At 37.9% G+C, this 24,172-nt stretch overlaps 1 protein-coding gene across 1 annotated transcript in view; it reads left to right on the top strand.

Moving 5' to 3' along the window:
- Nucleotides 1-24,172, top strand: part of LOC140230751 (uncharacterized) — a 57,574-nt gene that overhangs the window by 2,407 nt on the left and 30,995 nt on the right. The window contains exons 2-9 of the mRNA XM_072310888.1: nt 7,584-7,687; nt 8,779-8,877; nt 9,487-9,585; nt 9,890-10,045; nt 16,161-16,316; nt 21,744-21,842; nt 22,525-22,623; nt 23,451-23,549. Coding sequence (XP_072166989.1) covers nt 7,584-7,687; nt 8,779-8,877; nt 9,487-9,585; nt 9,890-10,045; nt 16,161-16,316; nt 21,744-21,842; nt 22,525-22,623; nt 23,451-23,549 — 911 coding nt within the window. The remainder of the gene's footprint in view (nt 1-7,583; nt 7,688-8,778; nt 8,878-9,486; nt 9,586-9,889; nt 10,046-16,160; nt 16,317-21,743; nt 21,843-22,524; nt 22,624-23,450; nt 23,550-24,172) is intronic.

Below are 24,172 nucleotides of genomic sequence, written 5' to 3'. Positions count from 1 at the left end.
CCATGCAGCATATTTTATTTTCGTCAAAATGCCGATATTCCGAACTCTTTTTTTTTTTCAACGTATACCTCATAATTCACTGTACAGTATATGATGCTGTCTTCTCCTATCAGTTGTTGTATAACATAGCCGTAAATATCATGAATAAGTGTATATTATCTATGTCCCCCACATTTATATCTGCACAAAAGCAGAAGGGATGCATTGTTTCACACGTTATTTTATCGATGTAGTGTATAATAATTGTATAATGGATCAATAACAATGCTCTGTTGAGAAGAATACGGTGTTAATCAAAGAGATCTGTTCAGCGTATTTTGGAAAAAGACTATACTTAACTTATGATGAATAATGGAGAGATAAAGTAACATGGATTGTAAAATGAAACACGAGGAAAATTCGCGAAATCGGATGGAAACTGAACAAATTGATTTTGTATTCATCCAAGACTTCAGGCTCCGATTTTCACAGCTTATTTATTTATTTGTTTCCGTATGTAATTATGTATGTACACATTGTATGTATGTGATTGTTCATGTATTCATTTATTCATGTATTAATTAATTAATTAATTAATTAATTTATCTATTATTCTTTACCCAGTAGCCCCATCAGCGGGTATACTGTACACTGTACACTGTTTGTCGGAATTCTGTACAAATGCCAATCGATGTCAATCACATATATACATGTAGTTTGTTCCATCATTATTGTCCCCGCCGAACGAGTTCGAGCAGGGGACTATGAAACGGGCTCCGTACGTGTGTGTGTCCGTCCGTCCGTCCGTGTGTCCGTCCGTGTGTGCGTCCGTGTGTGATCAAAATCTTCAATTTGCTACTTCTCTGTCATTTATGAGCCAATTTTGATTCTGTTTGCTTTATATGATAGCACTACATGGGAGCTTTGAAACTTCTACACAGAATTTCAGTCGTGACCTTTGACCTTGACCTTTGACCTATATTGTACATTTTGCTACAAAATGCTACTCCTTCGCCATTTCTAACCCGATTTCGATTCCGTTTGCTTTATATGATGGCACTAGGTGAGGGCTTCAAAACTTCTACACAGAATTTTGACCTTTGACTTCTTTGACCTTTGACCTTGATTTTGACCTGTATTGTACATTTTGCTACAAAATGCTACTCCTTTGCCATTTCTAACACGATTTCAATTCCGTTTGCTTTATGTGATGGCACTACAGTAGGTGAGGGCTTCAAAACTTCCACACAGAATTTTGACCTTTGACTTCTTTGACCTTTGACCTTGATTTTTTGACCTATATTGTACATTTTGCTACAAAATGCTACTCCTTCGCCATTTCTAACCTGATTTCGATTCCGTTTGCTTTATGTGATGGCACTAGGTGAGGGCTTCAACACTTCTACACAGAATTTTGACCTTTGACTTCTTTGACCTTTGACCTTGATTTTTTGACCTGTATTGTACATTTTGCTACAAAATGCTACTCCTTCGCCATTTCTAACCCGATTTAGATTCCGTTTGCTTTATGTGACGGCACTAGGTGAGGGCTTCAACACTTCTACACAGAATTTTGACCTTTGACTTCTTTGACCTTTGACCTTGATTTTTTGACCTGTATTGTACACTTTGCTACAAAATGCTACTCCTTCGCCATTTCTTACCCGATTTCAATTCTGTTTGATTTATGTGATGGCACTAGGTGAGGGCTTCAAAACTTCTACACCGAATTTTGACCGTTGACCTTAATTTTTGACCTACATTTTGTTGTACATTTTGCTACAAAATGCTACTCCTTCGCCATTTCTAACCCGATTTCGATTCCGTTTGCTTTATGTGATGGCACTAGGTGAGCGCTTCAAAACTTCTACACAGAATTTTGACCTTTGACTTCTTTGACCTTTGACCTTGATTTTTGACCTATATTGTACATTTTGCTACAAAATGCTACTTCCGGCGGGGACATATTACGCACCGCGTAATTTCTACTTTTCCTTGTTCTTCTTTACCATTTTTTTCTGTCCCTTTCGGTATACTCCTTCATTCTTGATGATGATCTTTGCCCAGGTGTACTACGACATTTCTTTCGCAGATATTAAGGTTGGTTGTTTTTTTTTTTTTTCAGTTTTCGTAGCAGAGTACCCTCGGATGGGGATTTTCTTTTCCACCATATCTCGAACGTGTGGATATTGAAATGAAAGTGATTGCTTTGAATGCACTGTTTACTCTCTCCGCAGGTGTGTGCCGTAGCTTCAAAGAAACCGCGCATTTCTTAAGATATATAACATCTCCCTGAAATGCAGAGAAGTCATACTCAATCGCAATATATTCTATAAAATGGAGTAGCTCAAGGCAATACATATCGCCGGTATTACATCACCGAGTTTGCCGACAGAAACTTCCAACTTCACCGCTTTGAAGGATGATTGTATAGGGTTGTTGACACCAGACCTACAATATCGTAACCATTCATCATTCTCGTTATTGAAAAGCTCACATAGAATTCCATCAGTATAGCGCATAATTCTAAATGTTCCGTCTTGTGTCCGTATGGCGCCAGCTAAAATCAGAAAAAAAAAAATGCATGGTGTGCAGTGATAAACGACGAGTGCAATTACCGTCTGAACATTGCTGTCGAGTATATCAAACATGGCACAGCACCAAATGTCAATGCCTTTCATAAGCAGGTAGGTGGATATTTTTCTTCTTGTCCTTTACTGTTATGACTTCAGCATTGTGTGTGAATAAGCTTTCATGGTGATAAACAAACAAACATGGATATGTGTGGATAAAACAAGATGCGAGTTATTGCAACCAACTGATTGACAAATTGCCCTACATCGACGTAAATAAACACTGAATTGATCAGTGTTTTCGTAGTAGCCATGATTTCAAAATATATATTTTTATCATGGCTACTACTAAAACACTGATCAATTAAATGCTTATTTACGTCGATGTAGGGCAATTTGTCAATCAGTTGCAATGAAAACATCTCGACGGAAGAATTTCATGAATTTGAAGATGCGAGTTATTTATATAGCAGGATGGAAACATGATAAACAATAACAGTTAATGTTCCTCGGTGAATACCCTCCGGGGCAAGTTTGACAAAAGGTCACACAGGAAGTATACAAACGTTTGTAATGATTTAAGCATTGGAAACATTTTGTGTAAACATCTGTGTAAACATTTTGCACAGATGAAACAAAAAGTATTTCTCGAAAAATCAACTACAGTATATGCGATTTCCTGAAATGAATTATGACGGTGAATCAGCAACAAATCTCTCCATGACAGCAAAATTAAGAAATGGGAAAACATTGTTCTCACTGAATTTATCGAAACGTATGTAAAGATGAATATTTGCAAATGAAAGGTCATTGGAGACAAAACGGCTTAATGAAACATACAGTTGCAATGAGCAAAGTCATGGACAACTACATTGTACTGAGCGGTTTCTTTACTATCCAGTGAAAGAACATTGCTAAACATTCAAGGGAGCTTATTGAAAGGACAAGTTCACCTTCATTAACATAAGGATTGAGAGAATGTAGCAACATTAGTAGAACTCATCATTGAAAGTTTGAGGAAAATCGGACAATCCGTTCAAAAGTTATGAATTTTTTAAGTTTTTGTGCAGTCATCGCTGGATGAGAAGATTACTGCATTGTATGATGTCACATGCGTACAACAATATAAGGAATATAATAGAGAATTTCATAACATTTCATCTTTTGAAAAAAGTACACATTCCCTCGACTCGTTACTGACATATGTTATGGGTAATATTATTCCCATTGCCTTTAGAAAGAGGCAAGTCAAGTGTTCTTTTATTATGCGAAAAAAGTTAAAATATGTTGAATTTTCTTTACATTTTCTTTATACTGTTGTACTCATATGACATCACGAGCCTTAGTAGTCTCCTCATCCAGCGGTTCCAACACAAACATTTTAAAAATTCATAACTTTTGCATCGATTGTCCAATATTCCTCAAACTTTCACTGATGTGTTCTACTAATATTGCTGCATTCTCTCAATCCTTATGTTTATGAAGGTGAACTTGTCCTTTTCAAATATAAGGCAAGTCAGGTGAATTACGTACAATAAGTGAGTGATATCTAGATTTAACTCTTTTGTTTCGATAGTTTAACATTCAGGCTTAAACTGCGAACTGGTCTATTCTAATGTTGCAGAGTGTCTTTCATGATAAAATCATCCACAAAAAAAAGAAGAAAAGAAACACGTTGTACTCAAATGCTTCTTGAAATGTCAAATTACTATATTGTCTGATATCCAAAATTGGTTATGGATTGTATGTCCATTATAATCATTCACTACAACAACCTCCCGTTATTACTCTTCAACTATGTAACCACGAGTGTCTTCTTGCTGCTGTGTACACCAGTTATCTTATGACTTTCATATCTTTGCTCATTGCGCTTTGCGTGAATTCTTGTACCCATCTACACGGGATCTTGTCGCGCGATGGATTTCGTATGGTAGCATATCAGTATAACAATTGCCATCAATATCAGCCGTTCGGCATTGTAGTGGGCGTTAATTGGTTCAGGCAATTGTCATTGACAAGTCATGTATGCAAAAGGCCCTTATTACAATCTAACAGGTGTATAAATGCAATGATGTACGTGTTTCGCTATGGGAGCGGAACATCATAGGGTGATTTCTAAGTAATGATTCAAAACACATCTCGTCAGCCACAGTAAGCGATGTTGTTGCCCTAGACAATGCAAATCTTGTATTCAAACGATCACACATTAATTCGAAGGGATATGATTGTCATCATAATTATTATCTTGTCACTTACAAAAACGTATCAGTCAAGAGGCATGATTCTTCGCAGTGTTACAAAAGTGACCCTTTTCTTACACTCAAACATTACACCGAGGATACCTCCCTGATTGTACATCTATGTAAATGTATGCATGTATTCATACAATAAAGTGCACGTTTAGATTTCAACACAATAGATTACAAACGAATACCTGGGTGAGTGCGTATTACTTGCACACTTGATATACTTACTGCGCATTCCAGCGCCATTACAGTTTATTTGCAATAGAGCGGCCACCTGCTTAGAAAATTGTACGATTATTGATTGTCTGTCATTGTTATTTGTTGTTGCCGTGATTCAGGTTAATGTCAAAGCACCATATCATAAACGAGTAGTCTTTATTAAAGAGTTTGATAAATTTTGCTTTTATTGCACAAAATGATGCATGAGATCAATAATGCTCGCATCGCGATGCTGTTGTTGATAATCGCATTTTGGAGTAGGCATAATTAAGTGCACTGTACATTAAGGATCATTGCAATCAAAATGATTTATAATCGTCAAGATAATTGAAATGAAAAAGTGAGTTGGGAAAAGATGGTAAAGTCTACTTCTTGATCAATCTAGATGATCAATTGAAATCTGCTGTAGACGGTATTGATAAATACCACACTCAACAAGTTACAACAACCCATATGCGGTCAACCCGGTCATTGTCGTAAGACCTTACTGTCAAACGCGTACACTATTGAAAACTTATCATTGCGCCAGATAATATGTGTCAAAAAAGAGAAAAACCAAACAAGCTTGACATTCCAGTTGGCCACCGTTTTCGTCTTCGTATTTTAACCACTCTATCACTGACATGATACTACAGGGTGTCAAATATTTAGGAGTCCGGTCCAACAGGGAGAAGCTCTGCATGGCCTCAACATTCACGAGGGAAATGAGCGATGTCATCTTTTTACCTTTCTTCCTTACCCTACACATTTCATCCTCATGGTACATCTTTTTTGTTCCTCCCATTTTTCACATTGTCTTATAATTCACGCTACATGCCTCTTTATGCTTCAGGTCAGTTTCCCTTTGTTTGCGTTTATTACATTTATTTCAAACATCTTTCGCCCCAATTTTGTTTATAATTCTTCCTTTTAACACATATTTTGATATTACTGTTATCATCATGAACGTAATTACTATTATTATCGTACATTAAAACGTTATCTTCAGTGTACACCTTAGTTACTAGTACTTGGTTCCCACTTCATTATCATTTGCCGCACTTTTGTACTCAAGTTTCATGAACAATGGGCTTTTCTGTATATCTTAAAGGGGCCCTGAAATCCATATGCACGTTGATTTGTGTTGATTCATGATACCCTCAACATCACTTTTGCGGTGAAACGAATATCTAGAAACATTCCATATATTTTTAACGATTTTTTCTTCTATTTTACTTCAGATTACTTGGGAACGCCCACAAAAAATCCTTCCAAACCAATCAATATTAATATTCTTGAGATGACCTCATCTGTCAATCATTGCTAAAGTACTGAAATGTTGAACAAAAGACATTGGAATGCACCCTCCCCTCGACTCAGCATAACTTGCATGTTCCCTCGCCATGTCTTTTGTTAGTCACATTAATATGACAGAATCATTGCACCAAATTTGGGTTATTCTCTTACTTTTTTAAAATACATAATATCGTCAATGTGTTGTTCTGATCTTGTTGCCTCCCTTTTCATCTTTATCGTTCACAGATAGCCTTGGGATCATCATCGACCTTACCTTACATTACCTTGTTTCACTAACTCCATACCTGATTGGCACCTCGCTTTGACATTCAACATACCCCTTTTGTTTTTGACCATTGTTCTGTGTCCCTAGCCCTTCCCAGATAGTTCATGTTTTGTAGTTATGTATGTCTGTAGGCACTTTTTATTTTTGTCACTTTGCCTCTGACGGAGATTCTACTTGGATTAAAAGCTGAGGCACCGTTTGATTCAATTTTCACGTCCCTGACTCGCCATTTTTGGATAAGCAGTTTTCAGCATCTTTTCCTTCTATATGATTCTTGCGTGAATCATGGTCTAAGGAGTAATAATAGAGGCGACTAGTACGAATATGCAGAGACGCGTACGATTCATGTGTAGCTACAGTAAGTTTTAATTGCAAGCCATGCCGGAGTAGCTTCGTTCCTGTTATGATGGGCACTTGCATTCATGTCCATCTTGTCTCTGTCCCTGTCTAGATTTTGCATCTCTGTTTGTATCATTGTGAATGGATTCCTCACGATGCTGTGGTCAGCATGGCGACAGGGCTCGTTGTCATTATGTGCGTGAAGCTGTCCGTGAACATTTCCTGCGATGACACATTAAAATCCAATAGCATGCATCACATCATGCTGCGGGGCATTCAAAAAGAAATTTTAGTCTTATTCTGACTGTATCTTTATCTGGAGCAGATGTCGTAACCATATCCCGACGATCAAATCCATATTACCATATTTTGTGTCATCTGTGTGTGTGCGTGTGTGTGTGTGTGTGTGTGTGTGTATGTGTGTGTGTTTGTGTGCTTGTAAGTTTGTGATCCTCTATAGTGAGATTTTACACTTTACTGTATGTGACGATATCTTAATCTTGAGCGCTTATCGTATAATTCTTAACATACAGTGTAATTTGCACATTACGATATTATGAGGCATATCTCTTCTCGTACTTTCATTTCTCTGAAGTAACATTTTAGAATTTAGTTTTGTTATAACAACATCCTGATCTTGATCACAATGTCGTATACCCCCTGCAGTGCTTCCCGTCGAGCGGGAATTCCACGAGGCGGCGAGGACGGGCGATGCCGAGATGGTTAACAGCTTCATCAAACAGAAGATCAACGTCAACTGTATGGACGAGGTAAAATGCATACTGTCCTTTTCCTTTCCTCCGGCTACAAATTTGTAGATCATCACGGAACTTACAGTCAGACCTCTCTTATCCGAATATGTTGGGACCGGCGCTCATCTGGATAAGGGATTTGACCGGATATGGGAGACCCAATGTTTAATACACACATCTGCCTTTCCAGTGGCAGCTACATTATGTACACTGTACTATACTGTACATGTAACCTATTGCTCAGCTATTGCAGACAGCGTGACTGAAACACTTTTTTTTTTTTTGCCATCGGCCCAAAATTTTTTGGGTAGTCAATGTCTGGATGTATGTTTGATGATCATTTGGTGTGAGTGTATGTTAATTATGTTGGGAATAATATGTAATTCAAGTGAGTTGTGTAGGAATTTTGTCTTGAGTTTGAAATCCCCCTTTTCCTCGTAATTATTAGATTAAAAAAAGAAAATCATGCAAAGGTCACATCCGGATATGATAGAGAGATCCGGATGAAGGGATAAGGGAGTCCAGATAGGAGAGGTCGTACTGTACTGTAGGCCTACTTCATGGTAGACCTCGGAACCCAAGTCTCTCGCGCCTTCACCATGCACTTGCCTCACTGTCAGTCTCGAATAGGAGGCGCGGTGTAGATTTATAGATCCAAGGGGCTAACCACGTCCAGTCAGAATCCAAAGTGTTGTCGCTGGTGGATCCCTGTTCCATCTTCAAGTGCAATTCCGCTCCATCATCCAGCTGGTTTTGATGACATGGAGCAAAATGGTACACACAAATTAGATGAAGTTTCATCAAAATCGGATAGACAAGGAAAGACACGAAACTTTAATAAATTTCGTATGGTTAGGAGAATACAATCTAAATTAGATGAGGACCAGTGATTTCGTGATTTCATCGCCACAAAATTCTAAGTGTAATCACAAGAATGGCTCTAGTTGTGATCAAAACGACTTGAAAGAAAGTACTTCTAATGAGGATAACAACAATGATAATATCAATCATAATGTAATGATGATAATGATTATAATGATGAGATGGAAAGCAATCATGATTAAGATGAAAATGCGAATACTAAATGACGACTATACCTACTTACACAGAGAGACCGCACTGCGCTCCAATTGGCTGCTGGGCAGGGACACATCGACGTCATCAACGCACTCATGGATGCCGACGCCAACGTCGACCTGGGAGACAAGGTGGGTCACATGACGTTTCTATGGCAACACTGTCGGTGTAGGCAATGCTGATACCTGCGTGCCATTATGGTCTCCAATGTTTTTAATATCATGACTGATGCACTATGAAAACGAGTAGTCTTGTTATAAAGTAATGTCATTGAAGCAAAAGAGTCCATCTTTGTGACGAAATCTTTGTGTGCGTGGTAGTATGTGTTTGTTTTTGTCTTTCTGTATTTTTTTGTTTCAGCAAGACACAATATAGTGCTGAAACATCGGAGAGAAATCAGTATCTGTTCTCCCTGACAGTTTTGATCTGTATTAAAGTCGAGAAGTTGATAAAGTAAATCGTTATCAGGAGAATGGAGCGAAGGCACGATGGTTAAAGATAATTCCCCCATTCTAAAGGAAATATTACTGTCTTCTGGCAAAACGCAGCCACACATTAGTTACCCACTTTAATGCCTTTTTCCCGTATACATCGAGTGTTTCAAAGGTCTGATAAAAACTGATCAGGGTTGTAAAAACAATAAGAACATCACACATGAATGTTAATTAGAGTCTTGTTCGTGTCTTCTCTCGACATGATATTCTACGGTCGGCGCGGCCTTTTGTCTGTTCTCGCTCCAGTACGGGATGAACCCTCTCCTGTGGGCCGCGTGGTTCGGGAAGGCTGACGCCATGAAAGCCCTCGTAATGGGAGGCGCCAACAGGCAAGCTGAGAACAAGGTAGGACACGCGAATAAACGCCATAACCACAAGTCATTTATAACCATTTACGTTTACAAATAGTCATTTACTGTGGTACTCAATTGAAATACAAAATTGAACAACTTTTTTTTCTTTTTTTTTTCTTTTTTTTTAGCAAATCGGCACGTCGTTTGTGCGTAGCTCCTGTGCTAGGAAGAAAAAAACAAGAACAGAAGATTGTAGACGCCTGTAAATAGTTTGCATGTCATACACAAACAATCTCACCACAATCAATCTCGCAGTAAGATCTGTTCATTTTATACTGTTATTCTCTATCCAACAGCAAGGACTGACGATCGTGCACTGCGCGGCCGCCCGTGGTCATCGGGGCATCCTGGAGTACATCGTCCGCGAACTCCTGGACGAGGACCCGATGGACAGCGACTACGAAGAGGAGGAAGAGGACACCGGCATCAGCCTCAGCGCCGTGTCGGGCAAGGTGGGTGACAAGCCTTCCTCTTTCCTCCACTTCTGTAATAGGGTGTCTCCAGAAGGCAATTCGTTTTCATCTTTTTCAATTATTTATACAAACCCGAGAATTCTGTATATCAGTTAACAATTACCAAATTCAAAGATAGATAGACAAGACTCAGAATGAAGACCAAGAGCTGTAACCACTACAATTTACAATAAATTCTAGTGATCAAACTTCAAGAAACCGTTTGGTATGAAATTAATTAAAGTTATTTCAATAGAGTGAATCTATTTGCATTTCACTGTAAAATAGCAATGTGATAGGATGTCTGTCTTCTTTCTGATAGAGAAAGAAAACTATTGCAATTGCTCCCTGAAATGTAAGATAGCTGAAATGCAGTCATGGTGACAAAACGTCTTTCCCGTTTAATTCAAAGCTAATACTGCGTATCAAGCTCCAATGAGAAGTCCAATCCCTATAATAGCTGAAAAGTTCGACTCACTTACACCATGCAGCACATGTCGTGTGCAACCTATACTAGTGAAACGTTTGTGTGTCCATTTTGGTCCTCGCATGCAAGTGCTTTCTTGTTTACTTAGAAATCGTTCACCGATATACTGAGTAGCCTTAAAGATAGAAAGATAGATACCGGTAGTTAGAAAGAGAGAGAGAGAGAGAGAGAAAGTGACACAAAGAGGTGCAACACAAAAAACGGCAAATTGTAATTCAGTGAAAATACTTATTCTAACGAACATACCAATACCCTATGATATAATGTAATAAGCAGATATTCTTGCATCCTGAAGACCGACTTTGAACTGGAAAAAGAAAAATGCTTGAGGGAATATGAACGTTTAAAGTCGCCGAAGGTAAGATGTGAAGCAATCCTACTGGAATGCCCCTCTTCCTTCCCTGAAGTTCCTCCCCGCTACCAGCCCAGGGTTCTTTCAACATTCTTTAGACAGTCTTTACAATGGCCCTATATGGTTGATATCAGGGTACACACCTTAGAGTCATGCATGTGGGTTATACGAGGTGGCATAGAAAAAAGGCTGGAGAAAGGAAAAAAAATGTAGAAATTATAGCACCTGATTTTAAAACAAATAATCATTCTCAAACTTCTAAACGTACACTACCTAAGTCTTGTTTACTTTTATTTCGCCCTTATTTAATACTATGTTCCTTTTTATTTCGTCATTTTTTTTTTCAAAATCTGTAAATTACCACTTTAGGATGCCAGCCACGGTACTAGAAATACAAAATGGACAGTTCTGTGTATTCAGCACCTGCTGTTATTCCTAGCTGTTAACGAACAGGGGATATACCCAACACAAAAACAATCTCGCCGTGTAGTGATATTTCGAATTTATATCATTTACTGACGATATAAGCCTCGCACTTGTATCCATATGTCTCACAAGCAGAATTTATTGCCCGCTGCCGACATTTTTGTGATCACAATGAAGGGTAACGAACGCCGGTTTTAATAAATGCAGCAACAAACAAACGAAAAAAAAAACAACAACACAAAACAACCAACCAACCAACCAACCAACCAACCATCCAACCAACCATCCAACCAACCAACCAACCATCCAACCAACCAACCAACCAACCAACCAACCAACCAACCAACCAACCAACCAACCATCCAACCAACCAACAAACAAAATATAACTTTTTCCTCCACCAGGAATCTCCTCCATTCTGTCCTCCGTCAATAGAAGAGAGCCTTGCTCCGGCGATGGTAACTTATACTGTTCTACAAGTCAATTATAATCTTCCCTTTCCAATGTTTGTCAGAGTATTGGATAGCTTTGGAACGGTTGGTGACCGATGTTGAAGTTCGTATCTGGGACCGATATTCGCTTATAATCAGAGGTGTTTTCTGGGTTTGGGGGTTTGCGAAGGTGCTATTATTACAAGTTTATCACTCCGTGTAATCTCCAGTTATACTGTATTGTCAGTTTGTGCTGATTCTATATTCTCATAAATACGGGAAGGGGTAAAATCTGATTCTACATCTCCTTTTTTTCCCAAAGAAAGTTTATTCACTTAAACATTCAGGTACAAAATAAATGTCACATACAATACATAAAGACAAATAATACAAACTTGACAGGTAGCTACAGAACGTGTAAATGATATAAATACGATTTCAATTGATATTAGATACAGAACCTGTAGTTTGTTTTTTTTTCAGAAATATATTCGTCTACTTTCATCGCTTGCTTTAAAAAATTGACAAAAGTGGTTAAAATGTAATGACTTCTTTTTGCATAAACCACTTTGTGACGCTTTGGATTTTCTGTAGAACCAAGTATAAAAGCACTTATAGTAATTTGTGTTTGATTCTGTAACATAATTTTCTGTATTTGAGCAATAAACCTTTGAGTAACATCGCACCCCCCCCCAAAAAAAAAGAAAAAGATGTGCAGCTGTTTCTGTGCAGCTCGAATAAAACCTACAGAGGCCTGTGTTAGATAGTCCTATTGCAAAAAGTAATTAATTAACACCAATATTTCTATGCAGAACTTTACACTGAAAATAACGAAGTCTTTGATTCAGGGTTAATATGTAAGGAACATTGTATATTTTAATCCAGTCTAAGTTTGGGTTTAATATTTCTTCCCATTTCCTTTCAGATTTAGGTGGTTGAAACATTTTATCAGGTGATATTCGGTGTATATATCGACATATTTTGGTTCTTTTGAACAAATCATATATCGTATCTTCTTACTTTATTTTTATTTCTTCTTTATTTCATTATCATTTACTGATTTCTTTTCAATATATTTTCCACTCTAAGGGAATTGCATGAATGACTGAAAAATACTCTAAAAATACAACGAACACCATATTTAGCCCGAAACTGTTCAAAACTTAAAAAAATAAAATAAACCATCATCCCTCAATGTTTGTTTAATCTTTATTCTATCCGTTTGAAACATTACTTTCGTAAAAACAATCTCATTATTTTACACGAATTGATTAATTAAAACAATTAACTGGTTTTTCACTTGTTTTACAGATAGATTAGGGGGAAAATATATTCTTACCAAGCCTTAAGAATTTCACGTATAAAACAACTTTGAATCAAATTGATCTTCTTTTCTGTTACGGCCATATTAAAATACAAAATTATATTACTCCCTAAATTCTACATCTCCTCGGTGCAGTAAATGTCGTATGATATTTTTTGCATTTTTACCATTTTCTTTTATTGTCATGCATAATTTGCGTGGAGATAAAGTATAGAAACTCTTACACTAGGTATATTGTAATAATTATTCTTAACACAGATTACTGCTGGCCAAGAAACGCCCAATTTCTGAATAACCCAGTCATGACTCAAATTATCCTTGATAAGAATTGCATACAGTTTCAAAAAGCGTCTTTAATGAAATCCTTGTTGGCTGTCATGTTACGTGGAAATGCCTTTAAATCGTCAGTCTTTGCCTTGATTTTCACTCCCGATTTTAGGTGATTCTATAATCAAACGTTTGATAAAGCACCTGTTTATTACCACGGGATGACTTTACCGGGGAGAAGTGTACTTTCCTGTACTTTATTATCTATTCATTTATATATTTATACACTAAATGTATAGTATGCGATTATAATTATCGCAGAGCTATAGCAAAAGGTACGATTGTGTAGTTGATACAAATTCGGAAATCTTGAATTTAGAATTTGGAAGTTTTGTTCTGCAATGTTCAAACGAATTAATTACGTGATATCAGGGAGGTGATCTCCCTGGTGATATTAAGGTTTGTAGAACAAAGGGCACGCATGCAGCCTCTGTGGGTTCTTTTTCTGTAATAATTATGGTGTGAGGTAAGAATTTTATCGTTACTGTTTGTAACTAGATTTCATTTTGATGTTACGGGTATTTTCTTTTCATCAACACATTGATTTGAGGGGATGCATGCTTTCTTTCGCAAATGTCCATTAAATCTATATAGTCCTTACACTGTCAATATCAGATCTGTGCGTGTATATGTATGTGCTTGCTTGTTGCTGCTGTTTTATGTGTATGTATGATTGGGTGGTGTGTGTGGGTGTGGGTGTGTGAGTGTGTGTGTGTGTGTGCGTGTGTGCGTGTGTGTTTGTTCGTTTGTGTGATGATATTGAAGGAGAGGTCAAGTCAATCATATGACTTGTGTTTTTGTGACGATGGCCTCTTTATGCTTTCGTGCGTAGTTAGCGACCTCAGGACTACTGGGATCTGATAATGATGAAATGATGATGATAGAAATAAAAACAAACAAACAGGTGCTACAGCGTGGTGCCTGTTTCAAGCATTGTTTCGTATTTCACCTTGCAGTGGTAAATAATTCCGCACGCTGTTTCTTTTTTTTTTTTGCCCAATCCTTATCTCCGCTCTCTTTGGTTAGATAGAATAGATATATTATAAGCATTAAGCCTTCTGTTAAATCTTTAACAAGAATCTTTTAAAGCTGTCATATCGAATGATTGTGTTCAAACACTTTGTATTTGAGATTGTGTAAAGTAGCCTGGTGCATGACTATATAGCCGGTGCATGAATAGTCAAGTTTTGTGTGGAGTTGTAAAGATTGAGAATAATATTTTAATGCGTGTACACGTCTCTGTCCTGTAATCATATGAGGAGTTATTTTGACACTTCTCTTTATAAAGTCACCATTTCTAACGTAAGGGCTATTGTCTTCTTCGCTCTAAAATGTTGTTATTGTGTTTTAAAGAAAGAAGAGAGAGAGAAATGTATGTCAAAAAAATGTATATCAAGAGAGACAGGCAAATGACAGGCGGTTATTGGTGGAAAACAGTAGTTTAATGTTAATCTTTAAAAGGATAGCTTTGAGTCCTTTCTTCGAATTTGAACGTCATTGCTGAAGATCTGTCTATATGTGAGGTAAGACTAGATTAAAAACTGCAGAATTTCACATGCAAGTAAAGATTGTTCACAACTTGAGTTGTGAGTTAACTGAGTTTAACTGAGTTAAAAAATTTTTCGTATCATATGTGTGAAACTTTTACAATGAGATATCTAGTATTTTTGCATTATTTTGCACAGTGTTTATCTACACAGTTTGTTCCTTTCTTAAAGTGTGTCATTTTGTGTTTCCTTTTTATCTTCTCACAATTGCCGTGACTTCTGCACCTCTACGACTGGTCTTTTGTTTTTCAACTGCAACGTTTACAAATATGTACAATCTATCAAACCCCATTACATGACATGCATGTTGAAAACACACAAACACGTTCATAACGCTTGCCTGCGTACAACACCACGTCAAATGCACATCACTTACATTTTTCATTGCACGTGCTTTCGGAATAAACCAAAATTGTGTGATTTAATCATTTCTCTTGATGGGTTACGTGGGTTTCTGCATGACGATACGCTGCATGGTTGTGTTTCAACTAACAATGATATTGATATTGCGGATTTTAAATGAACTAATTCATGATTAACATGCATGATATATGAACTTCTAATGTATCAACACCACACAATACTTTCCTGACTTTTTTTTTTCTAATTTCTTTCAATCGATCGTGCATGTTTCAAACGCATTGAATTGATACCACCCTCCTCCCCCATTGCTAACATTATTCTTACTCCGCAACGATACATTGTTTATTTTTTCCATGATTGCTCATGCCTTGATTCCACAAAATGATTTCGAACGTATCACTTTTACATTTGATATCAACCTTGTAATCATCATTGCCTTGGCAACTGATAATTACCTCGATAATCTCGATCATTGTTATCAATCCATCTGCATGGTCCCAACAAATTGCATAACACACGCTCTCCCTGTCCTCTCGGTGAAATCTTGTTATTGTTTTTTTTTTTTTTAATGCGATGTTTCCATCATAAAAAAAAAAAAACATTTACCATAACTGATGATAACCACGATGGCTGTAATAACCTTAATAATCCATGTCATTCATTCCGTAAAACCACAATGGCAACCGCAACCACCACCACAACCACAACGACGTCAACAACAACGACAACATAAAAACAAAACGCGCACACACACATTCTCGTGTATACACAAATTAACAATCATCAACATGCATCATCATTTTAAAAAATCTGGCCACCGACCGGAAATGGACACGCCCACCTGCTCCGTAACTATAGGTCACCGGACTGTTCAGTGCAGCGGCGGGAAACGTCATGGGGAATCTGAGCCAACTTGGCAACATGGCCATGGGAAAGGCCGGGGAGACGAAAGAAGAAAAACCCACTCAGCGCAGCGAGAAGTCGTTCGTCGAAAAGAAGTCCAAACCGGAAGAGGTGAGGGTGCAATATCTTTCATTTTGAGAAAAAAAAAATGAAGCACGACCTCATTGTGATAATACAGTGTAGTAGGTAACAATCGTATAATAACGATTCTTCCCCTCACTATAAAGAGACCTACAACTAATTATATACATATATTTTTCCTTTTACATATAAGTTATTATGTAATGCTGTTAGTTCGATTACATGCGTACCTTTCAACAAAAATTGCTTCTGACATACGAGAAGCTTGTCTGACATAGCAGCAGATAATGCACTAGAATTGGATTATATGGATTTAAGTCATAGCTTTGTTCTCCTTCAAAATTGATGAATAGTTTGGTGGAAAAAAACAAACATATAGATTTGATTACATTGGGTAAACGGCCTGACGCATTCCCAACGTCCGTGCACTTGTGTGCAAATGGATGATGTTTTCAATATCTTCCCACAGTTCTAAGGCACCATCACTTTGAAAAAAAAGAAGATATAGCATCTTTTTATTAGTAGAGGCCTTGTTCGAATGTGAGTGACACCTGTCATAGTTTAGTGACGAAAAGCTATTATTTGATTGATATGAATACTGCCGTGAATTTCAAGGTCTTGGTAATTGCTGTACTTCCTATATTAGTCACAGGGTGATTATTGTCTACGCCCTGTTTTTCCCCTTTACTTCTTTCAATCGCAGTTAAGCGTGAATTTAGGCCCTTATTATTATATGTAGTTCAGTAGAAGGCGCCAGATGACAGACACAGTATGGAGGGTTTGACTAGCGGGTGTTTCCCTTTGAAGTTTGCAATAATACATGTATATCACGCAATCAATCGAAACCATTGAGATTTTATTACGCATTACAAGTTCCTGACATTAGCAGACATAATAATGTACGAATGCAGTGATATGTGTTATCCACATACATATGAACACGTATACATAGCCATGTGGGTCACATTTAGACCTACATGTATAGATATGTATATGTATACGTATATGTATATGAATGTCAATCTGTTAAATCAATATTGACACATTTGATATTCTGCTTCATTATACTTTAAAGATGCATCATAACTATAATGACTGTTATCCTGAAGAGAGTTTTCAAATTTCTTTTTTTATTCGTTTTTGGTTAGTGTTGCTTTTTAGGCTGCTGAATGGCATTTTGAAAGTGTAGTGCCGTTTATTCAATTTTTAGTATACCACAATATTGTTTCAGGTATAATCGATAATCGCTGGTGAATTGGTAAAGCAACAATCACCACGAAAACAAATCTTTCAAGGGGATGGCTAGTAACTGATCAGTGGGAATCAGTGGGAATGCTGGGGATGATTATTCCAATCCTTGTTGGATTCATTTAAGAGTACATTATATATCTATTGTTCTGTGATGAAAATTATTTTCTTCGGAATGGTCTCATATTCAAGTAATGTGCTGTTTAATGTTTCTAGGTTAGCATGCCTGTACAGTGACGGGGCGATCGTTATTAACGTCATGGCTTACTTAAAATATTCAAGCTTCTAATTTTGGTTTCGTTGAAATCATTATGTGCTAGTCTTTAAAAAAAACCACACAAATAAGATGCATGATTCTGAATTATCTAACACATTTTTGACGAAACTGATTTTTTTTTCCTACAGGAAGGTGAGTAAGTTGCCTCAAATCCTGTGAATGAAATTTGTGTAGTATAATAGAAAGTAAAAGATTGTGTATTTTTATAGTTGCCTTGAAGTGCCTTCTCAGTTACAATCCACTCGAAGTATGTGTGAAAGTGAAAGAGCCACACCATGCTCAAGCTTATTGTAATGAATATACCACTAAAGTTATTCCAAACAAACAGAACAGTTTAGGCCTATAATATGCTCCATTGAAATCGGATAGCGACCAGCATATTTTTGCAAATTATAGGTAAGAATATTTCTTGCTGTAGGCCTATAAGAGCTTCACTCTTCGCAGACTTCAGCCTTCTATAGTCTGTCAAAATAACATTGTTCAGATGTAACATTTCTATGATAATTCAAAATTTTTGATTCAATAAAACAAAATGTTTCGACGATGGGAGCTGCCGAAATTCACTATTAATGTCTTCAGAGTTTTGAAAGGAGACAGAAACAATTCGTAACTATTTTTTCTTGTTTATAGAAAAGGCAATCAATGTCACGTTATATGATTATAACTGAAAACAAGTCTAATAATGGTAAAATATTTACTTATTTGTTTGTTTCTTTGGTTTTTTTTTTTCAATGAACGAAGACCGCGACGTAGCGTAATTACTCTCACGGGAAGGGCAACTATTATTATTACGCATGATTTCTTGTGACGATTGAGTGTTGTATTGCCGTGATTTGCAGTATTGTGCACGGGCATGCAGTGTTTTTCACGCACCAAAAGACCACAAGCCCCCTCCACTCACAAGTGCATTAAATAACACCCTTGATATTTTGATTGGTAATCGGTGTGTGTTGTGTTTGTGTATGTCTGTGTGTGTGTGTGTTTGTCTGTGCTTGAGTTCTTGTATGATGAATGTTTGCAAATGTAATTTGTTTCTTAGCGCTTGCGATACTACGTGGAAGCGCCATCCAATCAGGACAAAAAGAGATTATTTCATTAAAGTGGAATGATAAATAGAACCATAAGACGATTGAATCAGTTTGAAAGAGCCTATATGACTCCAAACTGATTCATCCCTGTCTGTGATACAACGATACATTCTTTCAATTCTATTTTTTTAATCATTCTCCATGAGTATCGCTACGTAGTTAAACTGTGACGTAAAATATCACAGATCTCGAACGAGCATGAACGAAACTATGACGCCACAGAATTTCCAGGAATGTTTCGTGCTCTCGAGGACTTTGGTCAAGTATTGCAAACTTTTGTTGCAAACATGTTATTTTGTTTTGATATTACGGCATGCAAATTGAAGTATTTAAGTCGCTCGCTTTCGTTAGAGCCCCCCGAGTCCTACGATATGCGAAAAAATGCGGCGTCGGTCAGCAGCGGCGGTGGATTTCCTTACCCGCCAGAGGACGTCGTCGCAGCGCCGCAACAGCGCCATCAGCGTCGAGCTTGATTCCAGACGATCGTCGCAGATTTACGAGGTAAACCCCAACCTCATGCACAGGCTTCGCAGCTCAGCCGTCAAGGATTTCGTGGACGCCTATGACTACTATATGAAGTACGAGCCGGGACGGATGATGACGTCGTATTGGGGGGATACTGGGAGATCGGAAGAGTCGGACGAGCGTCCACGTCAAAGACCAGCAAACTCTTTCATGGAGAGACCTGTTGCGGGGGAAAAGGTACAGGTTATATAATAGGCCTTTACTACGGCATGCCTGCGGAAGTGCGATTCTGTTCTCCTTAGTATGCCCGTTGCATGATCATCTGTATGAATTGAGGGAACAGCTTTGTCAGGGTAGGTCTTCGTGAATGAAGCGGGCAGGAAGCGGTTGCGAGCAGGATACGCGCGGTTTGTGCGTTACGTCCTCGGTTATGTCATATCCCACTGCATGATGGTAAGAGGTCATATCCATGGTGAGCATGCACTGTGTTATGTAACGCCTTCATGACGAGAGACACTACTCGACGCTTGTCACGCGAACAACATCTAGCTCTCATCATAAACCTCGATTTAATCACTTAATTGTGAACTGGTAATAGAATTCTTTTGATGTGCATGCTGTTCGTGAGCAGGGTTTGTCTGGGATGAAGGAAGATTTGCAAGAGTTTCGTCACGCTACTCAAGGCGGGACTTTATAATCGTCAAGAAGGTGTTTGCCTGCACAATGACAGTAGGTTATGTACCATTGACTTGTATTAAAGCTGACAGTGGACGAAGGTCAAACCTGACATCAAATACCCAGCTCTCTTGGTGATGACCATGTGCCAACCCTTTCAATCAATTCACATGGAATGAATGCAATCATGTCCCTTTCACGAAATCATTTCCAGACACAGTGGGTTCTCGACGAACTGAATTGTATTCATCAATGTTGTTCCATAACCGACGGATAAACTGAAATGAATTGAGTTCCTGACACTTTATATATTCATTGGACAAGTAGGTTGACATGAAAAGTATAGCTCAGAATTCAATTTCATACTGTCACATATGGTGTTCGCTGTATATATTCTTGCCATACGTATCCTGCATGTAGCATTATGTGTAATCAAATTGCATTTGATAGGCACATTCATTTACTCAGCTACGATTTGTTCTACCATCTCGATCTGTTTGTAACTGTATTAATATATGTGCTATTGTTAACCCTTTGTATGTTTTGATTACCGATTGACATGGACTGTTCAAAGTCTCTGTGGCAGAGAAAGGGTTAAGATCCCAATGTGGCCAGTTGCGGATATCTTTAGTTTCTTGCTCAAAGCGAACGATGATTCCAAACGGGCTCCAATTACAGCAGTGCGAAAATAATGGGTGGTTACGAATGTCAAGTGTTAATAGATAGTCCGCACAATGCAACAAGAAAAACAATAATCACCATATGACCATGTCTGCCCCATTATGATGAAGTAAACGCATAGACAAACACCCCATCTCCCCCCAAAATAAAACAACTACAACACAAAACAATCCAGTAGAAAGTAGAAAGAGCTATGATGAAGCACTTTCTACACTTTTGTTGCTCGCGAATAGATCTGATATCTTTGAAGACTCTGAAATCATTATCAAGTCAATTTCCGCTCTCTTCTTTCCGTAGAAGACTACTGGAACAGTACCGACCATTGTCGTTTATGAGTGCGATATAGAGAGTCAATCTTATACTCTAATTAACAAACAGCTTCATCTACATATCATCTTTCATTTTTGTTCAGTTTAATTGCCATGAGCTGACAGGGGATCATTACTCCATGAGCATATTTTACTTCTGGACGCTAAGACTGTTTTATTGGATGTTTTATTGATGTTGTGTTGATAAGTTTGCACGTGAGGTAATTCTGTCTACATGTGATTATTGTTTGTCATTAAAAAATAAACTCCTTTGTAATGATATCCGGCAATATAATCATGTGATGTTCATCTTGCTTTTGTGAACGTTCAAATGTTGCCTTGTAGCCAGTGGAGTGTGATGATCTGTGATACTCTGTACGGTATGATACTCTATTGTGGTCATCATTTTGTCCTTTAAATAGATTAGATTGCTTTCTTTTAATAATGTCTATTTTGGGTACCTGGTACGTAAGAGTTTACATATCTATCACTAGTTTTTATATTTATATAATGACATCAACAACTTCTTACAAAGTCTTACTAAATCTCTTGAGAGATTTAGTCACGTTCAGACAGTGTGACCACGTTGGTTACTCGTGTCTTTTAAGTTAATATTATGAAAATCACTTTGTCATGCTAATGTTGTTGTTTGTTTGTTGTTGTTTTTTCATTTTTCTTTTCGTTTTTTTTTTTCTGTCTGTCTCTGACCCTGAAGGGCGGGAAATCGCCGCTTCACATCGCCGCCGAAAACGGACGGATTCCCGCCTTGGAGTATCTGATCAAAGTCAAGTGTAACAAGTTCGCTCGCACCGCGGTAAGTATAGGTCCTTTCGAACTGCTGAAGATAAAAACGGTGCTGTTCAGAGTGTGGTGTACGCGTACAGGTGCTATTCAAGTTAACCCAAATCCTCTGGAAGACAGCTATTATCGCAGAAAGCGCCAAATAAGTTTGGTTAAAGCTGTAACCTTTAAGCTTTCGGTATTTGCTTGATTTTTTTTATAGTTTAATCGAGAAAATTCTAAGAGGAAGGAAGAAAAGATTTTGTCTGTATGTGGGGGACTTTTCGAATTTGAGTTGGCATGGCCATCGACCATCGGAGGTTTGTGGAAGAAATGCAGGGACAATGATAACGTTTGTCACGCTAAAACTTTCTTGCGGTTTTCCTGCTCATTGCGCTACTGAGACACTGATTCATTGACCAACTGGTCTCGCCAAACGTGGCAAAGAGAAAGGAAAAGAGAAATCAATTTGACATATATCACAAAACACACTCGCCCTTCCCACCCTCACAACCAAATCAGACACACAGACACTCGCCATCATATAAAAAAAAAGAAGAAGAAAAAAACGAGTTCTACACAGTATGAACGAATAAATATACGCCTGTAAATGTATACAAAATGCTTTTATTGTCATCTCATCACCATCCAAGTATATAAAGTGTACATCTAAGGCTCTTTACCCCACATTCTCTTTTCCAATGTTTGTCTGCCAGGATGGTTCCACTGCACTCCACTTAGCGGCAGCCAGCGGGCACATTCACATGGTGTCTACCCTGCTGAGTTATGAGCTAGAAGTGGACATTCGAAACGAGGTGAGTAGATTATAAAGCCAAACAACAATCATTATATTTTGTTTCCTGGGCAAACTCATTTGTCTTGTCCTAAAATTCCTGAAAAATGAGTGAATACAACAGTTTTCTTTATTCTTTATGATGTGACACTATGTTTCCCTCACGAATCAAAGGAGGATGAAATGTTTCTATAGCATCTTTCATCAACCCGTCAGGAGTATTTCAAGGTTACAAAAACGACACGACAACATGACAACCGTTGTTATATTGATTTCAGAAAATTACCTCAGGGCAAAAACTTGGATATAAAGAAGAAGAGACATTTGACTTTTGTGGGCCGAAAGTGCAACCAAGAACAAAACTTGAAGAAATGATCGCATTGACAAGCCGATCATCCAGAACAAAGTAAGACCACCTGTGCCTGGATGATAGGTCTACAGCGTGGCAGTTGAGACATATCGGTAATCCTTGTTATCTCAAATGTTTTTGTTTGTTTGTTTATTTGTTTGTGTGTGTGTGTGTGTGTGTGTGTGTGTACTCGTTTGTCAATAAATCTCTCATTACAGCGTCTTCATCTCTCGAAATAGTTATTTCATCGATCAATCAATATCGATCATTATTAACATTATTGCTCGATCTGATTCTTTGCTAATGGAGAAGTAATTGATGCATCGGTCATGATCATCGCAAAAGTCGCTCCAACTTAATTGTCAGTGTGACTGATTGGATTCTTGCATGTTTCTATTTTTTTATCCAACATAAAATGTATAACAATTTTCACTCCTTCAGTTGTTCGTAATTGATCATAGATATCTTTGATTTTTCTCTATTTTCAACCTCAAACCTAGTCGGGAAAGACGCCTTTTCTAATGGCGGCAGAAAACGGACACGCCAACGTAGCTGAGCTGCTGCTCTCCTTTAAGGCAGACGGCAACGTCCGAGCAAACGTAAGAACATTGTATAAGATATTGACTGGCATGGGAAGGAACATTATTTGATCCACCTGAGAATTTTGAGTGTTACAAGATCCTATATAGGAGGGATGATATAGGATTAAAGGTCCCGATACAATAAAGCCGAAGTTGCGTTCTAAAACCAGAAGTTAAAACTGAACTGTAATCATTCTCCACAGCAGCATTCAACATCTGTTATGTTCTATTGATTGGTTGGTTCCCATGATAGACATATTTGTAATATCACTATACAAGCTCACGGTAGCCAGACCAAAGGCTGTAATAATTATGCTCACATGCAGTGTTTACTACACGTATGATACTAGTATGCACCTCGTGCACGCAGTGCGTCGTAAAATTGGGGTGCACGTCACTAGCTCGACACCCTCAAGTCATACAGCCCACTAGCTACACACTATTAAAGTGAGCAAGGCCCACAAGATAACGCTAGGCAAATGAGGCCCATGAGTTCGACACCAGAGTAATCAAGGCCCATGAGTTCAACACTAGGCAAAAAAAAAAAAGAAAAAAGAAAAGAAAAACAAAAACACATGAGCTCAACATTACATCACGGGGCTTATAGGCTGTATGTATTATTGAATGAGCGGCGAGATATA

This window comes from Diadema setosum, chromosome 7 (assembly GCF_964275005.1).
Source record: "Diadema setosum chromosome 7, eeDiaSeto1, whole genome shotgun sequence".
NCBI lineage: Eukaryota > Metazoa > Echinodermata > Echinoidea > Diadematoida > Diadematidae > Diadema > Diadema setosum.
The sequence above is the reverse complement of the archived record's forward strand: the minus strand, read 5'-3'. Positions and strand labels throughout refer to the sequence as shown.